This window comes from Diabrotica virgifera, chromosome 5, assembly GCF_917563875.1.
Source record: "Diabrotica virgifera virgifera chromosome 5, PGI_DIABVI_V3a".
In the NCBI taxonomy this organism is placed as follows: Eukaryota; Metazoa; Arthropoda; class Insecta; order Coleoptera; family Chrysomelidae; genus Diabrotica; species Diabrotica virgifera.
The window spans coordinates 114,851,439-114,875,965 of record NC_065447.1 but is presented as its reverse complement, the minus strand read 5'-3'; the positions used below and the strand labels follow the sequence as shown (position 1 = coordinate 114,875,965).

The following is a 24,527-nucleotide window of genomic DNA, read 5'->3' as shown; positions in this document are numbered from 1 at the left end:
ATTCCATGGCAACCTAAGCAGTCATGGCTTACTAAGTAAAATTGACATATTTGAGCGTTTGAGAAATTCTTAAGACATTTAATAAAAAATAGAAACACACGATATTTTTAGAGTTCGTTTACAGCACCACAATTTGAATGCCCTTAAATTGATTAGTACTGTGTAGGGCTGCAGTTCCGGGAAATTCCGGAAATTCCCGGGACACATTTCCCGGGAATCAGTAAAAAATGGAAATCTCGACTCCCGGGAATTTTTACAGATTTCCCGGGATTTTAAAATATTTTATTTTAAATCATGAGCGGAGATATTACTAACTCACAATGAATAAATAATTCTGATACAATTATTATCTCTGCTTAATAATCATTTTAAATCAAGTATATTTAAATGGGAAATAAGCCACAATTTTACCTAAAAATGATTTTATTAACGTTTCGACGCCCAAGTCGGGTGTCGTTGTCAAAATACAAAATAATACTAAATAAATAAAAATGTTGTTGCTTAGTAAAAAATTCTTCTAATAATTTATTTAATCTGACTCATTTATATCGGCAATTCAGACACGTATTATACATTTTAAAGTAGACGACTTTAAAATGATATTGCCAATATTGATGAGTTGCGTTCCTAGGACGACTTTACTAAAAGATAGTTCATTCGATTACATGAAATCAATCCCAACTCAAGAATATCCGCCACAAAAAATCATAGCATGTAATCTGTCTTTAAAAAGACAACCAAATGCAACGGCACAGTATATAGAGGTTCCACAGTAAAACCACTCCTCTGTCGGCGCTTTGATCTCAAGAAGTAATACCGGCAGTACGCAATTGGTAATTCACCAGTGTTGGATGCGGGTTTTCCCTGTTAAAAGCCGTACGTTTCTATGCGCCTAGTAATGCGAGAGTGGGGCAAAAGCGACTGCCAACATTGCGCGGTCGCCATGCGCGACTACAGATTTTACTTCCAATTTTTCGGAGAGTGGTTCTACTGTACCTCTTTATACTGTGGCAACGGTGGCACTGAAATTCTCGCGTTAGAGATTCCATAGTAAATCACGAGGGAAAACCAGCTTATTTCCCATTTAAATATACTTGATTATAAAAATGCCACAAGAAAATAGCTTCAGAACAACATTTTAAATCATTACACTTAAAATATTTATTTTTCAATTATATTTTAACCCGGGAGCAGTCGCGCTCACTTCTGTCACGTAAGTAGTTGCGCGTAGAGAAAAAATCTCAGAATACAAATTTAAATGCGAATTTAAAAGAAATTACTATTGTATAATATTTTTATTGACTTGTTACGTTAAAAATATATATTTCTAACAATGTTAAAGCTAATTAGTTCTTAAAAAAACCGTAAATTTCACAAAAAAAATAAAAAAATAAAAAAAAAACTTAATTTTTTTTACATTCCCACGCATTACCACAACCTTCCTCGAGGCACTTACGAGTGAAAAGTTATGTTACAAAAATTTTTCTTCAAGTTATCACGGAAAAGGATAAAATGTTACATTTTTTGGCGCGACTGCTCCCGGGTTAAATCTTCCAATTTTGGGGTAAAATCAGAATGTATCACATCCGTCAGCATAAACATTTTTTTGTTTATGCAACGATCGCATTCATTTTAAAGCATCCAGAATTATAACATAAATATTTATTTTGAATTAAAATTATGTTTATGAAGAATTAGCACATAGGAAATTTAATACGGTATTAGATTAGTGCAACCTCTATCAGCTGACCTGAAGTTTAAAAAATTACTCACTTCACTAAAAAGCATCAGACCTACATAAAACAACGAAAATTCAGATTACACAAATTTATAATTTTTCTATTTTTTAAATTTTCACTAGTAATACCACTAGAGGTCAAATTATTTCCGGAAATTTTTTTGAGATCATGAATATTTTGAAAATTTTCTAAAAATATTCATGATCAAAAAAAAATTTCCGTATATTAATTTGACTTCGCGTGGTATTCGGTAAGAAAATTCCACACCAAATTTGCATTTGAAAATCCAAAGCTGCATGAACAGATTAATAGCGCGCCATAGCTTTGTCAGCAATTATTTAGGCTTTCAAATTCGTAATTTCTACTCATTGTAGTTGCATGGGAATACCATTTCAAGATAGAAAATAGTATATTCTTCAATTTTACATAAGTTTTGAGTAACTACAAGTGATAGAAAATGAATCAAAACTAAATTATGTAAACAAATAAAAACCAGTCTGTCAAAAATGTTCTGTTATTGTAAACGTCAAAAAATTTCCACTATAATTCGCTGTTGGGTACCCCACGAGCAAAAAATTTCCGATAAAATACCTCCGTTGCCATGGTGATCTGTCAAAATAACGTATTTTGATTGGTTCAAAATTACAGGTGTGGAATTTTCTTTAAAATTTTTAATTTTCTTTTTAATTTTTGAATTTTTCTAAACATTATTAATTTGTAATCAAATTTTTTATACTAATTGCATTGAAAAATTAGAACAAAAACAATTTGTTCGTTTTATTGTTAAATTTCCCGATTCCCGGGAATTCTTGGGAAATCCAAATTACCAACTATCGATTCCCGGGAAATCAAAAGGGGCCGGGAAAATGGAGCTCTAGTACTGTGGTCTTTAATATACATTTCTCACAACCATCTAATAGGACAGACCATACAAAAAATGCCAGAACATAAAACTGGTTTACAGGTTATGAAGTCCTTACGTGATATTTCGATCCTAGTTATTATTTTGTCATCAGAGTAACAATTTACATTTGAGAAAGCAGACATTGATCTATATCAATCTTTCTAACTGCCACCTAATTGGTCTCTAAAATGATAGTTTTAAGGCCTTTTCGATTACTTGCTTCAATGAAGAGATTTACTAATGTCTGAAGATCTTGTAAATTTCTTGTGTTTCCACAACTAAATTTTACTCATCTACTAAAATTGCACGAGCTGGTATAGGATTAAGAATTCTATAACGGATATAACAAATTACTGAAATATATTATAATAACCAAAATTACGATCTGCTTATTTAATAACAACGATTTTTAGTTAAAAAAGAAAATGCATACATCCACATTGGGTCGGCAACAATAGAAGAAGAAGAAATAATTAAAATTTCAAATAGTAGAGAACATGTAAGAATAGAAGGAAGTAAAATAAGAGAGTGCAAAAAATAATAAATCAACCAATTGTTCTTAATATTAAAAAAAATATTAACGCCATTAATCTAAAGTGTTTTGGGATTTGTTTACACGATTTAAAAATTTACATGTTGACTTTTTGTGATTATTTTACGTCATTCGTCCAAAAGTCTCATGTTTTGTTCAATTTTTTTTATTTCTTTCAATTTATTTTAATTACTAATTCTATTGTATACTTTAGGCAGAATTTATACGAAAAACAAAGCTGAAAGAATACAAACATCGTCTAACGCCGATATATGCAGAAATACCTCGAATGAACGACTCACATAAAAAAATTCGTGCCCAAGCAGAACTTTGTCCTACAGCAAAAATGTCTGTGTTCCAAGAACGTTGCATCACGACTAGGGTTGCGGCCAAAGGTTTGGAGAAGAAGCACCAATTGATAGTACCGAGAATATTAGCAGAAGCCAAGGAAGAATTTATTAGAATAACTCATTCTGCTGGGGTAAGTTATAATACCTACATTATACATGTTAGTTTGCCTTCATCGTTGTAGGTGTACTTACTTACTTGCTTATTCCTCCTCACTCCATGCGGCATAGGGCATACGTTGTAGGTGTAAAGGATTTAAATTATAACAGAATAGTTCTAGACATGGATCTAGCGTACTAAAAAAAGTTGATTAATAGCAAGCTGAAAATTTGTTAATAACTTAACGGCGTCTAGTCGGACAAACTTTGATGTATGGGAACACTGGAGCAGGGGAAGTTTTAATTGTGGAACAGTTTAAAAATTTGGAACGTGAGATTACGAAAACGTCCCATGTATTTTGTCGGACAGAACATCCAATTGATTTGTTATCCTTTCATTAAACTCTCATGCAAAAATCAGACTGCTATTACTAACCAACATGTTTCCTGTCATTTGATATGTTCTTCGTGTTCCACTCATTAAAATGTCCAGTTGGTGATAAACAACTGTCTAATTTTTGCATGAGAGTTTAATGAAATGTTAAAAAATCAATTGGAAGTTCTATCCGACAAAATATATAGAACATTTTCGTAATCTGACGTTCCAAATTTTTAAACTGTTCCACAAATAAAACTTCCCCTGTTCCAGTGTTCCCATACATCAAAGTTTGTCCGGCTAGACATCGCTAAACTATTAACAAATTTTCAGCTTGCTATTAATCAACTTTTTTTTGGTACGCGGGATCCACGTCTATTCAATTACATTGAGAGTGGGTTAGTACGAAACGACACTCGTAGCAAAAAGTATCGCATAAATGTATTAAGCCTAGAAGTTTTGATTAATATCTCCTAAATTTTTTTGGAAATAACAGGGAATGAAACGTAGGAATATTTAACAGTGGTTTATTCCACTAAACAGTGGTTTATTCCGGCAAAATAAAAAATGAAAGACTAACAGACCAAAAAAAAAATAACATAACAATTATTCAACAAAACAGGAACATTAACATAGAATGAAATGTAGGACTACTTAACAGTTGTTTATTCCAGTGAAATAAAAAATGAAAGACTAACAGACCAAAAAAAATAACAATTATTCAACAAAAATAAGTACAAATCTATGAAATAAGAAATTTCAAGGGCAAACTGAACATTTTACTGTCTGGTACTACCACCTATAGCTCTTATGACGTCCCTTAATCTCTGTGGAATGCTTTTTATCAGAGACTGTATTACTGTATGTACTCAAAATCCAAATTTTCCCATTCTTCGGTCCAAGCATTTCCCAGTTTATCATGTTTATATGGAGCGACGATTTGGGCTCTTATACGTCTTTCTAGGTAGTCCCAAACATACTCAATTGGGTTTAGGTCTGGGTTGACTGCTGGCCAATCGAGCACTCGAGTACCAACCTCTTGAAGATATTTCATTGTTATTCCAGTAATGTGCTGGCGAGCGTTACCTTGCACAAAAGACATGATATTTTCTTCAAGGACCTCTTTTATATACCGATCAGCTGTCAGGAACTCCCTACGAAACACTGTTAATTCTATGTGACTTACAAAGTAGACCTCTCCTTATCCTAATCGAGCCACCTCCAAAATTTCTGGTTGCTCTTATGTTACACTGAGCAAATCTCTGTCCGTCGGTATCGCACAAAGTGCAAATCTTGACTTATCGGTAAAAAGAATATTAGCCCAGTCGTTAATTTCCCATTCGGCACGTTCTCGTGCGAACCTTAGGCTCGGCGCATGTTGAACCTAAGCCAGACACAACTTGCGCCGGCGGGACGGGTGACCCGTTCATTTATTTTTCTAGCGTGCCGCATATTGAACACAACCCAACCCAACCGTTGGCTATCGACGTGGCGAATAGAGACGGGCAAAATCAGTGCGGACATGTAACGGTTACTTTTGATACCGGTTCTCAGTGGTACTGAGTACAAATACTGATTACAAAATACTGATGTATCTGATCCTTGTACTGAATTGAGTAGGCAACTTAAAATCGGTATTTCCGTACTTGTAACTAGTAACGTTTTAAAAATATCTTACACATCCCTAATAGTCGTAGCGGTATGACTTTATAAAACATCGAATTTGATCATAAGCGGGTGCATAAAAAGATATCTTACACTGAGTATTTTATTTTTGCACATTATACCTACACATTTAAAATAATCTCTCCCCTACTGCTCGGTCATTACTCATATTCCTCAATTTACTGCTCGGATTAAAATCATTTACAATTACTGCAGGTCATAATTCATAATCCCTCCGCTACTGATCGGTCATAAAAAGTAACACTATCTGCATATTTCGTTTTTAATTTTTAGGCATAAAAAATGTAATATGTAATAAACAAAAATGTAATATGCCGACAAGTTGAATTTGAGTAACATGTTTAAAGTAACATGAATAATTTTTCACCTTATTTTTCTAATAATGTGTTTTTGTAAAGGCATAACTTTGATTATTAATTTCGTATCGCCGCCGCTTATTTAGTCTACCAAAAGTTATCAGAATTTAATGACAAAGACAACGCAGTTTTCACTCGGGGTGTTGATTATGCTAATATTTTTATTTGTCATAATAAATTGTACTTAGGTACCATCCGTATTCATTTCAAATAAGTCCATCTCGCAAACAAAAACAAGTAAAAATTAACATCTGGCGGTGAGTCACGCGTCCCAGGGCCCAAGAAAACTGTACACCGATGACAAACATTCCCAAGCGAGACCAGCGAACAAATGTTGTGTCTCGCTTAGGTTCAATTTGCGCCGGGCCTTAAAGGTGCCATACGGTGTGCCCTCGTTAACAGTGGAGCAGTAGCAGACATTCTGTCTCTAATTCCAAGTTTTCTTAATCTGTTTCTAACCGTATTGGCACTTATTATAACATTACGGATTGTGAAAAGAGCATTTTGGAGTTACCAAACTGTAACATTATGGATACGCAAAGTCTGTAGACGTAAATAACGGTCAACTGCGGGGTTCGTGCACTTTGGACGTCCTGGAACTGGTCTTCTTGTGTGACTACCAGTTTCTCTATACCTTCTGAAAACTATCAAAACGCTGATTTGGTGGATTCCTAGAACATCAGCAACATATTCTTGCGATCGTGCATCTCCAATTAAAGTTACGATTTGGGCTGCTTGTTATGCCGTCAAATTATTAATTGTTTTCTAAGAATGCCCCTCCTCGTGGAAAAATCAAACAGACATAATGCATAGATCAAATAATTCTCGAACACAAATGTCCAACATAAATATTTTCTCTTATCAACGTTTTGTTTAACTTTTATTTTGCAAAAACACGCTTCATCTTGAAATGTTATTGGTTTGTAAACCTTTAAAGGAGGACCATAGATGAATATAATAACATGCTGCTAAAAATTAAAGTTAAGTACTTCTAATTTTTTTTCTGTTTTAAAAATTATGCGATTCTTTTTGTGATTAGTGTATATTATATTGATTTTAAGTATAAACTAGGTCAGGGGTCGCCAATTATGTTCTAGGAGGGTCCATTTCCAAAACCTTTCGGATTCAATGCTACACCTGTGTTTGGTTGTACTGATTCGGTTTTTTTTGCAGATTCTTATTAAAAATATCCCCTATAAACAAATCAGGAGGGTACCTGGCGAAATTTTTGGGCAGAAACTGTTAACAATTTTTTTTAACAAATTCAGAATATCACCTTTTTGTTCCCGAGAATATGTTTTTAGCATTATTGGGCCATCTTAAACACAAAAGATCTTTTGTCATTTTTCTTAAAAGTCGACAGATTTTGAGTTTCAAGCAACTTTAAAATCTGAAAAATGCGAAAATAACCATTTTCGAAGTTTGAAAACTCATATGTAAATTATTATTTTTGAGGTTGTCAAGTGCTTAAATTGAAGTTTGAACATTCAAGTTGTTTTTATTTGTTAATTATGCGCGTCCACTCGACTCTTAAGCCGCCGCGTGCGTCGCACTATATGGTGCGTATCGCACTATATGATTGGCGTATTTAATTAGCACATTGGCAATAATAAATTGAATAAATAAATAAATTATTAAAAAAAACTATGTCAATAATTTTATTATTTTATTATTTTATTAAATATCAAGTATTTGTTATAAATTTTTCGCATAAGTGCGTCTAATATGTATAAGTGCGACAGAGACGCACCATAAAGTGTGACGCGCGACGATGAAGACAAGAGTCTATATTGAAATAAGCTCCGATTACTCGTTAGAATCTTGAAATTCATGAGCTTCAATTTTAGGCACTTGTCAACCTGAACATGAACATTAATAACTTACACATGAGTTTTCAAGTCTCGAAAATGCGTATGCGTATTTTTGCATTTTTTTAGATTTAAATGGCATTTAACTCGAAAACTATCAATTTTTGAGAAAAATGACAAGAGACATTTTTTGTTTAAAGTTACCCAAAAAGCATTCAAATACATTTTTCGGGACAAAGAGGTAATTTTAAATAGGTTAAAAAATTGTTTACTATGTAAAAAAAATCTACAACCTGTCTGAAGTTTGGATTGAGTTTATTACAACTGATTCTTGTTAGGGAGTTGAAATATTCATATATTTATGTTAGGTGAGATCTGTGCCGATTTTTAATAAAGTTCATTCTTGACAAACGGGCTTCGCACACATACATAAGTTGAGCCAAACGTAGTACAAAATTTCATAGCAAAAATTTTCAAAATTGCAAAACACTATCTACTGAATTTAATTGAGGTCCGCACAAAACTAGCCTACGGTCCGGATGCGGACCAGCGGACCGCGGTCCGCCAATTGGTGACCCTTGAACTAGGTCATCATTTTGTCTTAACAGTAGAGTAAGTCTAGACTATACCCATTATATTTCTTCTTTAGATAGTTAACATTGAAAAATTCTAATGCTACAAATATTCCAATTCTCATATTCTTCTTCTTACTGTGCCTATCCGTTCTGGATGTTCGCGATCAGCACGACTATCCTAACTTTGCTTGCACTTCTTAGGAATAATCCGGTTGTCGACGTACTGATCTAGTTTCTCAGGTTTTACAGCTAAGATTCTTCTTCTATCTGGTTCTCCCTTTCCAAAGACCTTAGCGCCGGACTGCCTTGCGATTTGTAGTCGCGTGATTGTTTTGTCGCGAAGATTGAACGCATTGTTTCAAATATAAGTCAATCCATTTTCGACTAAATAATCATTATAGTCTAAGAGCTGGGAGCGGATTTTGTGCGTGATAAGTAATATGGAAAAACTATATGGGGATATGTTGAACTAGTTGTGTACATTACTCTCCCCAACGGCCGGAAACCAGAGTTGGGGCCGAGGGTAGATATAAGGGGTCAAAGTCCCGGTTTTTATTATTTTTTTTGTGACGCTTTTGATAGAGATAGTGCACCAAAATTTGGGAATTAGTAGGTCATGACGTAACTAATTTAAATCTCCAGGGGCGGAACGCTGCGTGGCCGACAAAGGGGTGGGGGAAGGGTTGAATATTAAAATTATAATTGGGTTTTTGTGACGTTCCTGATCGAAATAGTGCACCAAAATTTGGGATTAAGTAGACCATGACATAACTAAGTAAAATCCCCAGAGCCGGAAAACAGATTGGGGGACGAGGGTAGTTATAGGAGGTTAAAGTCGCGGTTTTTATTATTTTTTTTGTTACGCTTATGATCGAGATAGTGCACCAAAATTTGGGAATTAGTAGGTCATGACGTAACTAATTTAAATCTCCAGGGGCGGAACGCTGCGTGGCCGACAATGGGGTGGGGGAGGGGTGAATATAAAAATTATAATTGAGTTTTTTGTGACGTTCCTGATCGAGATAGTGCACCAAAATTTGGGAATAAGTAGACCATGACATAACTAAGTTAAATCCTTAGAGCCGGAAACCAGAGTGGGGGACGAGGGTAGTTATAAGGGGTCAAAGTCGCGGTTTTTTCTATTTTTTTTTTCTGACGCTAATGATCGAGATAGTGCACCAAAATTTGGGGATAACTAGTTCATGACGTAACTAAGTAAAATCTCTATGGGCGAACGCTGCGTGTCCGACAAAGGGGTGGGGCTGCAGGGGTGAATATATAAATTATAAGTGGTTTTTTGTGACATTTGTGATCGAGTTGGTGCCCCAAAATTTGGGAATAATTAGATTATGGCATAACTAAGTAAAATCTCCAGGGGCGGAACACTGTGTGGGGGACAAATGGGTGGGGGCAGAGGTGAATGTAAAAATTATAGGGGTTTTTTTTGTGACGTTCGTGATGGATATGGTACGCCAAAATTTGGCAATAGTAGATCATGACATAACTAACTAAAATCTCCAGGGGCGGAACGCTGCTTGGGTATAAAGGGGTGGTGGGTACGGTTGAATATACAAATATAGGGGTTTTTGTGACCTTCGTTAACGAGATAGTGTACCAAAATTTGGGAATAAGTAGATCATGAAAAAACTAAATAAAATCTCCAGGGGGCGGACAAGGGTGAATACGCAAAATTTTTGGGTGATGCTCGTCAACGAGAATATGTCCGTAACTTGCACAATTCATTTATTGTAGAATCAAAATCCAAAAGAGCGGACAGCTAGGTGGGGTCAGCTAGTTTTGTTAAAAACGGTGTCACAATATTTTCATAAATAATGTAGAGAAAAACTAAATTTTTTTATATTTTTCAAAATAACATTGTAACATTGATTTATGCAAATAATTATAATTATTGTTCTCGAAAATTTATTATTAATTGATAAAAACAATGATGAAATTAGAAAAAATTCATGGTTTTTCATTGGAAAATGTAATTTTATTTACATCTACAAGTACTAAGAGGCTACATCAGTGTGTAATTAATATTAATTCGAGCGAAAGTTTTGCCGCACTGTTTTTCGAAAGTTTTGCGAACCTTTGGCAACAGTGCCTCGGAAGTAGGTGACACTATCAAAGACGAAAGTACAATATTGTAATTAGTCATTGTGATAACGGTGACTATTTCTCTATGTTGCTAAATGTTGTCAGTTAAGTTCAATTTCTTGTTATAGATAAACGATTTTAGTATGTAGTTCCTATGTGACACAAAATCTAGGCATGGAATAAAAAGTTTATTCGAAGATAGTGTAATTTTTTGTTTTTCTTTTATTTAATTATACTTAGAGTAATTTCCACATACTAACATATTTTTCAAATTGTTCTGTGTACCGCTATTCTTTAATATAGTACGTATATGTGTGTCAAATAACCCGACAAAATATTCAAAACAAAAGCTGCAATCTTGGAAGGCGTTTTTCGTCTTGATGACGCGCTGATGTAGCCTTTTAACATATATAAAAATTTACTTAAAGATATACTTTATACAATACATATAAATTACATTAGTCATCATCACCGCTAATATTATTATCATCAGACTCGTTATTATCATCATTTTCATCACTTTCACACTCAAAATCATCCATCTCATTTTCAGACTCATCATCCCCTATAACAATATCTCGAATAGATTCTGGCAACTGTGGGCCTTTAAACCAATTAAATTTATAGGAATTATCATCAGCCAGTTTCCATCCATAATCAGTAGGAATGAGTACTGTTGGAACTGATTTATGAGCATTTAGCCAAATATTTGTTATATATTGTGCTCTTAAAAAGTGCTCATATAATTCAACTTTACAAGGTGGAAAACTTGAGGCATCAAAGTTTTTAAGTTTTTTCTTACAAAATGGTTCATCGACATCATTCATCTTATATTGACGGTTGAATAATTTATATCGCATAGAATTCACATCCCGAGCAACAATCTTTTTTGTGGGAGCTAAACCATATAGTTGACAAATAAAAGTTTCTATAACTCTAAAAACCTCATCTGGATCTTGATCAATATTTCCAAGGGAATAAAATGCTTTTTGGTATCTTTCTGACTTAACTAATACATTGAATGGCCTTTTTTTCCCTTTTCTATATAAACTAGGGTTATAATCGCAACCTGTTAGGGCGTGAAAACCTGCTAAAGCTTTGCATAATATTTCGCCATACTGTTTATAAATTTGACAAACATCAATGAACTTTTTTTTTCCTGCTACTCCACTTTCAATCCAAATTTTTGAGTTACTTTTTAAATTATGCATATTGCTTAATAAAATTATGAGTATATCAGTATCTGAGCATTTTACTGTAATATTGGAATCTTTTTGAATTTGACAAATGTGAAAAACAATTTTGGTGTCAGCCTCTTCGTGGGCAGGACAGCTGAAATGAGGTACCACAACTTTTTCAACATTCCCAACAGCATTAACTAAAAATGTATGGCATTCGTAGAAATTAACGACAAGTTTTTTTTGTCCAATAAAGGGTGCTACCTCATTTTTTCCCCAAAATGTTAAGAAAAAGTTCACCAATGCTTCTTTGAATTTATTATTACGCAATTCTTTCAAGAAATCTACAGGACGTTTTTGATTTGGACCTGTAATATTGAAACTGCGCTCAGCTTCATTGGTACCCCTTAAATTTCTTTCATAATTTTTGATTGAAGGCTTAAAGTATTGATCAAAGATTAAATGAATTTCTAAAGCAGTAGTATTGGTTATTTTTTTTAAAAATTTTTTGGCTATGTTACCAAATGTTTGGGGTATGTCGACAAGGCAATGAAGAATATAAAAACCGTCGATTACGTCAATCTCAGAACAGGAAGGTATTGTACCATTTGAGATATGTAGACACTCAACTAACAAAGATTTTTTGGTCTTGTAAATTGTTCCATCCATTTGGCACATAGACATTGGAACCGGTGTTATTGGATAGGTCAGAGCTTTTTCTACATCTGTATTATTAGTTAACGATATGCAAAGTAACCGACCAAACAAGTCTCTTTGAAGTCTAACTTCATGCACCTTGTTGTTTACAATAATTTTCTTTTTTACATGAGCTGATGCAAAATTCAGAATCTTATTTTTTGCAATAGGTTGTTCAAATCGGCTTTCAGATGTTGCACACTCCTTAATAAAAGTTTCTCTCAAATTTTTACCATTTAGTTCGATATTTAAAAGAAAATCTCTTACGTCACATGTTGTTGCTTTTCCGGTTGCTATATTGAATAAACTTTTATGGTCTATTTCAGTGTGTTTGAGGGGATTCATGTTTTCGTTAATAGTTCTTATAGAAGCTTTAACTTGCTTGTTTGATATAATTATTTTACTTTTTTCCAAATCAGAAGTTACATCTTGACATTTTTTTAAACCTGTAAAATCTAACACGTGAGAAACGATTGTTGTACGAATGCAACTACTTTTAGCCCAACGCTGTCTAGCTGATATAGAATTAGTAAAATGTGTTACTCCAGTTAAACGACGTGCAGCATCAGCATTTACTGTCTGTTCTAACGTTAAGTCAACGGGTATTCTCGAAAAAATATTTTTTGTTCTTTTAATGCCAAACATTCCCTTGTCGAATTCTACAGCAAGTTTTGGATGGGTTTTATCTAAATTTAATAAGTTATCATGATATTTACAAAGCCAGCGGGAATAATTTTGATGATTGAACAGAAAAAGATGTCATTTAATTTTGGAATTATATATTTATATGTATCAAAATCTCCGGTACGAATACTGCGCGAAAAAATTAAATAATTTTGTATTAAGTTCATTAAAATTATATAAAATTGAGCGGTATAGCCATGGTCACCAGCCACAGTTTTCTCCTTGTACGCTATGTATTTTTTAATAAGTTTGGATAAATCTTCATTCTCAAAAGTAAGGGGAGATACCTTTTCAATAAAAATTGTATCAAGCAACTCACGAATGGAATCATCAATTGTTATTTCATTATCTGTCAGAAACTGATCAAAATGCAACATATGGAACGTAAGATATAGTATAGGGTATAAACGCTTACATCTATTAAAATGTTTTCCAGAGATAAAGCCGTTCACTGAGCCACTAGCTAAAAGTTCTGCTTCAACCATCAAAGTAGTAAGCCCACATTCGTCTATAAATTTTCCTATAGCGTGAAAATATGCCATCATAATGTGAAAATCGCCCAAGCGAATGAAAACGTTGTCAAATAAAGGTTTTTCAATATTTTGTATTTGCAAAGCCATTTTAGCAATAGCTAAATCATAGGAGACTTGCATGTAATTTTGCTTGCACTCTGAAGCTATTTGTTGAGCTTGTCTTAATGTTAAGTATACGACAGATTGATTTGTTGGAGAAAGATTTATGGGTGTTAAATAACTTACTCTTTGCTGGGTACTATCATCACTAATAATTTTGCTATTAAAACCAACCCATAAAGGTGTATTTGGTATTTCAAGAAAATGAGATAATAACCATAAAAAGTCAATTTTTTTCATGTAGTTGGCATTACTAGAAGTAATATTCCGTAATGGACTTTCTAGTGGTAACAAGGTATCTTTGAAAATCAGAGCTTTGTTATAATTTTGAATTTCAGGAGCAATTGCATCAAAAGTTCTTCGCCTCTTACACAAAGGAGATAAATTTCCTTTATTTGCCGCAGAATTCATCTCATGGCCTTCCTCGATATTTTGGTACAAAATTTCAACAGTATCGTGCAATGTATCTTTCCCATTAAGAGTTTCTACATACCTATCATAATTATCAAACGCTATACCCGTGCAATAGTCTGGTAATAAAACTGTATTTAAAGGACATATCACTGACTTATCATTTGCATAAAAAGTAGCTTCCGTTTCTAGTTCTTCAATAGTGTGATAACTACAACAATGACCATATCTATTACATATGTCAACTACTTTACGACTACTAGTTATGCTTTTTAAAGTCATACCTAATGTTATATGTTTAGAAGTTTTAATTTATTTTACCGTCAGAAGCAGCATAGATTATATCGCAGGCTATAGAATAAATTTTTCTCTTACAATTTTCGCTTTTAAGCCTTCTTGAATCATTATTAGTTATTATACATCGCAAAAGACTAATCAAATTCTCGGGAATGTCATCTATATCGCACTCACCGGCAATCAGGTGACTTGTCTCTAATTTTCTAGGCAGACGTTTTTTGTTAATAGATAAAATAGATTTTCTAACCCTAGTGCCGACGCGAGTTTGTTCTTCCAAATCGGTAATTTCGCCAAAAGTGCTCTCATTTATGTTACAACTCATTCGAGAAGCTATAAGTTTTTTCTTGAAAATTGTTATAATTTGTATCTGATTACCAAACCGGTTAATAAATTTATCTAACAAATGATGTTGAAAAAAATTACTGTCAAAGTCAACTTGATTTTCTTTTGCAAGATTACTTAATATTGTTAAATACTTATCCGTCAACACTTTCAAAGAATAAGAATTTTTGTTTTCAATTACATTAATTTCAACGTAATCACATATTTTTTCAAATGCTTTTTTGTGCAGATCTCTCACGTCATGCCATACTGTTCGCTCATTAGTAGGTCCATTAAATTGATAAACATACACTTGCTTACATTGAAAATGATAATAATAATACGAGCCTATAGAACTAATTTTGTTAAGCATTAGAGTATCATTTAATCCTTTCGCAACATTAGTAATAGTATTAAGAAGTGACTGGTCTGATGACTTATGTAATGGTACACGATGACATTTTTTACTCCTCTTTCTTCTTTTATCGCAAAACAAGCATCCCTCGTCTTCTTCGATATGACTTTCCGTTGCATGTTCGGTTGTTGTAAAGTCGATTGATGAATCTATTAATGAATAAAAAAAACTAAGTAATAATTGTTACAAATTTACTCAATTTGCACGGAAAAAATGATATACTATACCTACTATGAAACATCCGCCAGGTCAATAGATTTCAAAATAATTGTTTTAAACGAATACTTAAAAAAATCTAATGGTTTGGAATTTTGTTCAAACAATTATTCCGTATGTCTAACAGAAATTATATTTTTTCTAAAAATTATAAATTTATGTACCTACAGCTTCGGTCACTGTTTTATTTACACCTTCATTTTTACATGTATTTTAAATAATTTTTCGAGTTATTTATTTACCTTTTATTAATTTTAATCAACCTATTCTGGGTTTGCTACTGGTACCTAATTAATGTCACTTTGACGTAAAAATCTCGTGTAAACGAGACAAAAATTCAAAAAACCAGCTATTAATCTTATGAAAAAGTGTAAACTCTGCAATGGCAGCAGTTATACAATTCTCAAGACAAGCCTTATTTTTTTAATTAATTTGGATCTCAAATAATCAATCAACTATATTGAAAGTATAATTGATTTCGATACTGTGTATATTGCAGTAGGTACATATTGCATATATATTATCCAATAATTACTTACCGGTATTTAAATTTTCCTCTGAAGATCCAGTTTTATTGTTGTAAGCTTCTACAATGGCCCTGTCAATCGATGTAAAAAACTTTTTACAATTACCATGATGACCACTTACATTATTCACCGAATCCGGCAAAATAATTTCTTGATATTTGAGTTTACACGCTTTTCTAATATCCAATATATCTCTGCAATATTTTAAAGAATCTTCATTGAACAAAATAATTCTATCATTTTCGTTACAAGCAATTTTTAGAACACACGAAGCAATAACGTTTTCATCCATTTTTGAATACAACAATACAACCGTTCACTCAAAAATCACAGGCGTTACATAGGCGTTACATGCAAGGATATCAAATATCGTTATTTGGATATCAAATTCAACGCTCCAAGAGATTCGTGTCGGAACTAACCCAAGCGGATGATGACGCAGGAAATTCAAAATTTAATTTCGGTAGGAAATTTTAAATATAGCTTTAACTATTTAAATATAATGTTGTCCAGTTGGAATTTTTTTTAAATTGGTATATTTTTAGGAAAAATAACCCCCACCTAGCTCTGTGCCCTTCTGGATTTTGATCATAGACATTTAAATTAATCAATTGTGCAAATTGCAGACATATTCTCGAGGACGATCATCGCTCAAAAGTTTTGCATATTGACCCCTTTGGTCCCCCATGCAGCATTACGTCTCTAGAGATTTTGCTAAGTTACGTCATGATTTACTTATTCCCAAATTTTGGTGCACTATCCCGATCACGAACGCCACAAAAACCTCTTATAAATTTAATACACACTCCTGCCCTTACCCCTTTGTTCCCCACACAGCGTTCCGCCCGTATATATTTTGTTTAGCTACGTCATGACCTATTTATTCCCAAATGTTGGTGCACTATTTCTATCAAGAACGTCACAAAAAACTCCTTATAATTTATATATTCACCCCTGCCCCTGCCCCTACCCCATTGTCCACAAAAGCAGCATTCTGCACCTGGGTATTTTACTTAGTTACGTCATGAACTAGTTATTCCAAAATTTTGGTACATTATCTCGATTATAAGCGTCAGAAAAAAATAGTAAAAGCCGCGAATTTGATCCTTTATAACTACCCTCGTCCCCCCTCTAGTTTCCGGCTCTGGGGATTGTACTTAGTAATGTGATGGTCTACTTATTCCCAAATTTTAGTGCACTATCTCGATCAGGAACGTCACAAAAAACCCCTTATAATTTTTATATTCACCCCTGTCTCCACCCCTTTGTCGGCCCCGCAGCGTTCCGCCCCTGGAGATTTTAATTAGTTACGTCATGACCTACTTATTCCCTAATTATGGTGCACTACTTCGATCATGAGCGTCACAAAAAACCCCTTATAATTTTTATATTCACCCCTGTCTTCACCCCTTTGTCAGCCACGCCGCGTTCCGCCCCTGGAGATTTTAATTGGTTAGGTCATGACCTACTTATTCCCAAATTTTGGTGCACTATCTCGATCACGAGCGTCAGAAAAAAAATAATAAAAACCGCGAATTTGACCCCTTATAACTACCCTCGTTCCCCACTCTGGTTTTCGGCTTTGGGGATTTTACTTAGTTAGGTCATGGTCTATTTATTCCCAAATTTTGGTGCACTATTTTGATCAGGAACGTCACAAAAAACCCCTTTTAATTTTTATATTCACCCCTGTCCTCACCCCTTTGTCGGCCACGCAGCGTTCCGCCCCTGGAGATTTTCATTCTTTACACCATGGTCTACTTATTCCCCAATTTTGGTGCACTATCTCGATCATAAACGTCACAAAAAAAAATAATAAAAACCGCGACTTTGACCCCTTATAACTACCCTCGTCCCCCACTCTGGTTTCCGGCTCTAAGGATTTAACTTAGTTATGTCATGGTCTACTTATTCCCAAATTTTGGTGCACTATCTCGATCAGGAACGTCACAAAAAACTCAATTATAATTTTTATATTCACCCCTCCCCCACCCCATTGTCGGCCACGCAGCGTTCCGCCCCTGGAGATTTAAATTAGTTACGTCATGACCTACTAATTCCCAAATTTTGGTGCACTATCTCGATCATAAGCGTAACAAAAAAAATAATAAAAACCGCGACTTTAACCTCCTATAACTACCCTCGTCCCCCAATCTGTTTTCCGGCTCTGGGGATTTTACTTAGTTATGTCATGGTCTACTTAATCCCAAATTTTGGTGCACTATTTCGATCAGGAACGTCACAAAAACCCAATTATAATTTTTATATTCAACCCTTCCCCCACCCCTTTGTCGGCCACGCAGCGTTCCGCCCCTGGAGATTTTACTTATCACGCACAAAATCCGCTTCTATCTCTCCGACTATTAGTCCTGTCGCCAGCCAGCATGATAAGGGGGGGGGGGGCAAGCTGGCACAAACATTGGAAATTAGAAAACAGATAACTATGGAACTATATATTCTAACTCATATACACTTACTACATTTCTATAGAAAAGGTGTTAATTTTAAAGAATTAAAAAAAAACAAATATGAAAATTAATAAAAATTATTTAAAACATAAACTTCTCGGATTCTTTGCAAATCTGCCAACTACTTTAAATGAAATCTTCCGAATTTTCAAGTATATACTTTCGGTGCACGCTTATCATTGCCAGGCCTTTGAGCCAAATTTCTGCCATAGTGCTTGTCAAACAGGTTGAGCTACTTAAGCTCCTTAAGCTCCTTAAGCTACTGAAGGATCATTCAACAGTAGACGTAGGGATGGGAAAAACCTACCGGTTTAAACTTATCACCGGTTTTTTTACTTCGCAATAACCGGTTTAACCGGTTGTTTTTTTGTCCCGGTTATAACCGGTTTTTTCTTTTTAAAGTAAAAACCGGTTATTAGGTTTTTACGGTGATTAGGATTAGGTTAGGTATTATTTTGGATCCCAATCATAATTATTATTCTCAAGTAATTATTCCAAACAAAACCATAATTCAAATTCTATTTTATAAAATACAGAAGCAAACTGAAAGTGCAATCTGACATCAGCCAGAAACAATTATTAAGTTTTATTATAATATTTCCTTGAAAAGGTATTTGTAATCATAATATTTACATAAGAAGTGATCTGGTTGAATTAGTCGCAAACATCATCTATTTTTCACACTTAACTCTTGACATTGAAAGTGGGTGAATGACTTTTTCTGATTACCAAAAATAATGCTCTGACTATGAATATCGAATTACTGATTACGAATACGAATCTCCAAGAATTTCCCTACGTTTTCAAAACGATACACTCATACAGGAAGTATTAAATGAGTTAAAATGTACCTATTCTACAAATATACAAACGTGTTAAAAATAATACATGTTCTTTCGATAGTACTAATTTTGATTATATTGATATCGAGTCGAATGGAGTATCGCAAACTAAAGTGTATTGTAAATGTAACTTTGTAACCTATTGGATTAAAAAAACCGGAAACCGGTTTTTCCAAAAACCGGTTTTTTTTGGCCGGTTATAACCGCCAGGTTAAACCGTAAGCAAAAAAACCGGTATAACCGAAAACCGGTGTTTTGTAAAAAACCGCCAACCCTAGTAGACGTCATGCAAGGTAAGGCACTCAAAATTTTTAAAGCTATCCTCGTTTCGGGGAAAATGTTCAGTATCTTTTAGGACACCTATTTGTGCTGTTGTCTTAGATTTATCCTGGCTTAGTTTTCGCCAAAGTTCAATATCATTTTTAATATTCGATTATCTGTAAAGATGGGAAAAGAGATTATAAGCTTCTGTGAGATCTTTTAGTGGCATTGTTAATATTTGAACTGGGTTCAATTTAAATAATGCAAATGACGGGGTTTTTTATTCAGAAAAACGAATTTCAAGAGAACTAATTATGGAGTCCAAATATGGAACTACTAAAGACCTCCGCCAAAATTCTGATAGGCTTTCTGCTGTGTATAGGCTATTGATTATGCATTTTGGAAAGGAACTACAACGTTAACGGGGTTTTATTGTTTCATATAGTAAATGGACCTCTACATATGAAAAAACCGCGGAGTGCTACCATTTAAAGAGGTGCGTTTTTGAGAAAGGGGTGAATTAGTCCCTAGGCACAGGGCGAATTAAGGTGAGTTCTATACACTTTTGGTGCAAACACGTCTACAGGGAAATTGTTCCAGGTTAAATTTACTATCGAAATATCACATTTAAAAGTAAAAAATATTTTTTTACAAATATATATTCAAAAGAAAAGCAAGAAAAAAAACACGAATGATAGCAATTTTGTTTTTTGCCCCATAACTTTTTTCCACGATGATATAGCTATAGCAATTGCTTTACAGAAAAAAAAGTTCCATCCTTCCTATTTAAAATGACGTTTCGTAGAAGTACCTATGATTTAGAGTTTCCAAAATATGATTTTTCAAAGTTCGCCACTCACAGCGATTTTGGGACATTTTCCATGTTACTTCGCAAAAACTGTTCTATACCTTTTTTCTACGTAGCTTTAGGTATATGCATTGTTACATTTAATAGGAAGAAAAGTCAATTACCCTTAAAATGGTCTATTGTAGAAGGCGGTATGGCTATTTTTAAGCAAGATATGGATTTTCAAAATTGTATACTTTTAATGATTTTTGATATATTTTACGATTATTTTTAAATTTCTCATTATAACTTTTTTTATTGTATATTTAGATATATACATTGCTAAATACAAAAGAAAGCTTATTTTATTTATTTTAAAATGGTGTATCGTAAAAAATTCCATGACTATTTTTAAACGAGATATGCTTTTTCAAAATGTGACATATACACATGCAATAGGTCCCACTAAGTTGGAACCATATGGAAAACTTTTTTATTATCAACTTTATAAAAAAAAGTTATTCTTTATAAAATGCTCTGCATAGTCTAATACTTAAGATTCAATCATCAGGTATAAAAATTTTATCAATAGTGTACGAGGCATATTAAAAAATATGAATTTCGTTCAAGAGTAAAGTACCTTTATATTTCACAATATCGAAAAGTGTTATTAAGAAAAGTTATTTGGAATTAAAAATTATGTTACAATATGCAATCATACTTTTCTAATTGAAAAAATAAAAAATTTTAAAATTTTTCTCAAATTACGGATACTCTTGGATATTCTACGGATATATTGTCTCAAAATAGTCTTTAAATTTTTTTGCAATACACCATTTTAAAATAAAGAAAATATGTCTTTTTTGTTTGACAATGTGTATACCTAAATGTACAAGAAAAAAAGTCAGAATGAAAAATTTTAAAAATAATCATAAACAATATCAAAAATCACTAAAAGCATAAAATCTTGAAAAACCATAACTTGCTTAAAAATAGTCGTACAACCTTATACAATGGACCATTTTAAATTAAAAGAAATTAATTTCTCTTTCTACTAAATGTACCATTATATATACAGTCAAACCTGCCATATCCGGATCAATGTGGCGACAGACCGATCCGGATATGAAAAAATCCGGATATCAAGACCACTACTTCTTTTAGTCTCTGAAACGTTTTCTCCTTCATACATTCCAGTAATCAACGTAACTTTCGTCGATAGAGACCTTTTATAGATTCTATAATACATTATTTCGCCATCTTTCAGTTCTTCTTTTAGTGCGTTGTCCAACAGCAGGTCCGGATATGACAGGTCCGGATATGGCAGGTTGTACTGTACCTAGAAATAAGTAAAAAAAAGTTACGGAACAATGTTTGCGAAATAATGGGGAAAATGGCCCAAAAATGTTGTGAGCGCCGAACTTTGAAAAATCATATTTCAAAAACTGCAAATTCTAGAGACTTTTACTAAACGTCATTTCAAAGAGAAAGGATAAATGTTATTTTTCGCTGAAGCAATGCCTATACCTATATTTCTGTTGAAAAAAGTTATGGGGCAAAAAACAAAATTGCTTTCTTTCGTGTTTCTTTCTTGCTTTTCTTTTGAGTATATTTTTGTAAAAAAAAATATTTTTGACTTTAAAATGTGATACTTTGATAGTAAATATATCCTGGAACTATTTTCCTGTAGACTTGTTTGTACCAAAAGTGCATAGAACTCACCCTAATTCACCCTGTGCCTAGGGACTAATTCACCCCTTTCTGAAAACCGCACCCATTTAAATGGTCGCACGGTTTTTTTTCAAATTTAGAGGTCCATTGACCATATTATGAGACAATAAAATCCCGTTAAAGTTGTAGTTCCTTTTAGCTCTCTTATTTTGAACATAATCAATAGCCTAGTAATTGCTTCGATGCAACCCTCTCCCAATACCGGGTAATGACTTCATATTCTCTTCCACACCATCTCTCATAATTTTATCTGTGACCTCTTCCGGCCTATCACGGTTTTGTTTTATCAATTGCAATAAGCGTTTAATGTGCTGGGATACCTTAACCACATCAAAAGTTACAGACTGAAATACGTTTACAACTGGTTCCATCATAGCAGATTTTTTGGCTATTAAAATACGAGTCAGAATGAACGTAAGAAGCTAGGGATGGGAAAAAACTACCGGTTTAAACCTAAAACCGGTTTTTTACTTCGCAATAACCGGTTTTACCGGTTGTTTTTTGTCCCGGTTATAACCGGTTTTTTCTTTTTAAAGTAAAAACCGGTTATTAGGTTTTTACGGTGATTAGGATTAGGTTAGGTATTATTTCCGATCCCAATCATAATTAATATTCTCAAGTAATTATTCCAAACAAAACCATAATTCCAATTTTATTTTATTTTATAAAATACAGAAGCAAACTGAAAGTGCAATCTCACATCAGCCAGAAACAATTATTAAGTTTTATTATAATATTTCCTTGAAAAGGTATTTGTAATCATAATATTTACATAAGAAGTGATCTGGTTGAATTAGACGCAAACATCATCTATTCTTCACACTTAACTCTTGACATTGAAAGTGGGTGAATGACTTTTTCTTATTACCAAAAATAATGCTCTGACTATGAATATCGAATTACTGATTACGAATACGAATCTCCAAGAATTTCGCTACGTTTTTAAAACGATACACTCATACAGGAAGTATTAAATGAGTTAATGTACTATTCTACAAATATACAAACGTGTTAAAAGTAATACAGGTCCTTTCGATAGTACTAATTTTGATCATATTGATATCGAATCGAATGGAGTATCGCAAACTAAAGTGTATTGTAAATGTAACTTTGTAACCTATTGGATTAAAAAACCGAAAACCGGTTTTTCCAAAAACCGGCTTTTTGGCCGGTTATAACCGCCAGGTTAAACCGTAAGCAAAAAAACCGGTATAACCGAAAACCGGTGTTTTGTCAAAAACCGCCATCCCTATAAGAAGCTGTAGCTGTAGCGTTGTGGAAGCTATAGGTACTTATGTAAACAGATAAATCTTTTAAGTTGAAGAAACCAAGACGATGTAATTATTTTGAGACAAGCTATACCACCGCAACAGTGTTGCCGACGTTGCCGTTCTGTTTTAACATGAAGTTTTTAGCGGCATTATCAAACGACCTTGTTTTAGTTATTTACTATTTGGTTGTAGTTTATTTATTCTTTCTATTTTTTAATTTGGCGAATTCCTAGGGGGGGCAGCTGCCCGTCCCTGCCCATGCCTGGCGACGTCCATGTCGTCAGGCAGGGTACAACGGCCTCCTTTATTCAGATGGACTTATCCAAGTTTTTTTTATGTATTTTGACCTGTAGAACATGAATTTTTTGGATACCAGTTGATCCGGATGTCGATAAAATTGTTATAATTATAAACAAAGAACTTGAGGCATACATAACAGCGATTTTTCGCAAAGCAAAACATTTTTTTGTATTTTTTAAAACATGTTCTTACAAGTTTTTTCGTAGGATGCATAGTTTTCGAGACAAACGCGAGTAAAACTTTCAAAAAATCTAAAAATTGCAATTTTTGAACCCAAATAACTCTTGACTAAAAAAATAAAACACCAATTATGCTTACCGCATTTGAAAGTTCAAGTCAAATTCTGTCGGTTTTGATTACTTGCATTGCTAAAAATTAATTTTTTTATTGTTAAACAAAACTATACACACATAGTGTTTTATTATTTCATATGGTCAATGAATCTCTATATATGAAAAAACCGCGGAGTGCTACCATTTAAAGGGGTGTGTTTTTGGGAAATGGGTGAATTAGTCCCTGAGCACAGGTTACATTAGGGTGAGTTCTATGCACTTTTGGTACAAACACGTCTACATACAAATTGTTCCTGGTTAAATTTCCTATCTAAATATAACTTTTTGAAGTCAAAGATACTTTTTTTTACAAAAATATATTCAAAAGAAAAAGCACAAAGAAACCCAAAATAAAGAAATTTTGTTTTTGTCCCATAACTTTTGTCCACGGGGATATCGGTATAGATATTGCTTCACAAAAAAAAACTTACAAATTTTCTCTTTAAAATGATGTTTGGTAGAGGTCATTAGGATTTACAGTTTTCGAAATATGATTTTTCAAAGTTCGCCACTCACAGCAATTTTGGGTAATTTTCCATGTTATTTCGCAAATATTGTTGTGTAACTATTTTCTACCTAATTTTAGGTATATGTAATGGTACATGTAAGAGGAATAGAAATCAATTACCTTTAGAA

General features: G+C 33.5%; 1 protein-coding gene across 1 annotated transcript in view; it reads left to right on the top strand.

Moving 5' to 3' along the window:
* LOC126885102 (dynein axonemal heavy chain 12) overlaps positions 1 to 24,527 on the top strand; it is a 660,248-nt gene that overhangs the window by 27,447 nt on the left and 608,274 nt on the right. The window contains exon 2 of the mRNA XM_050651529.1: positions 3,390 to 3,656. Coding sequence (XP_050507486.1) covers positions 3,390 to 3,656 — 267 coding nt within the window. The remainder of the gene's footprint in view (positions 1 to 3,389; positions 3,657 to 24,527) is intronic.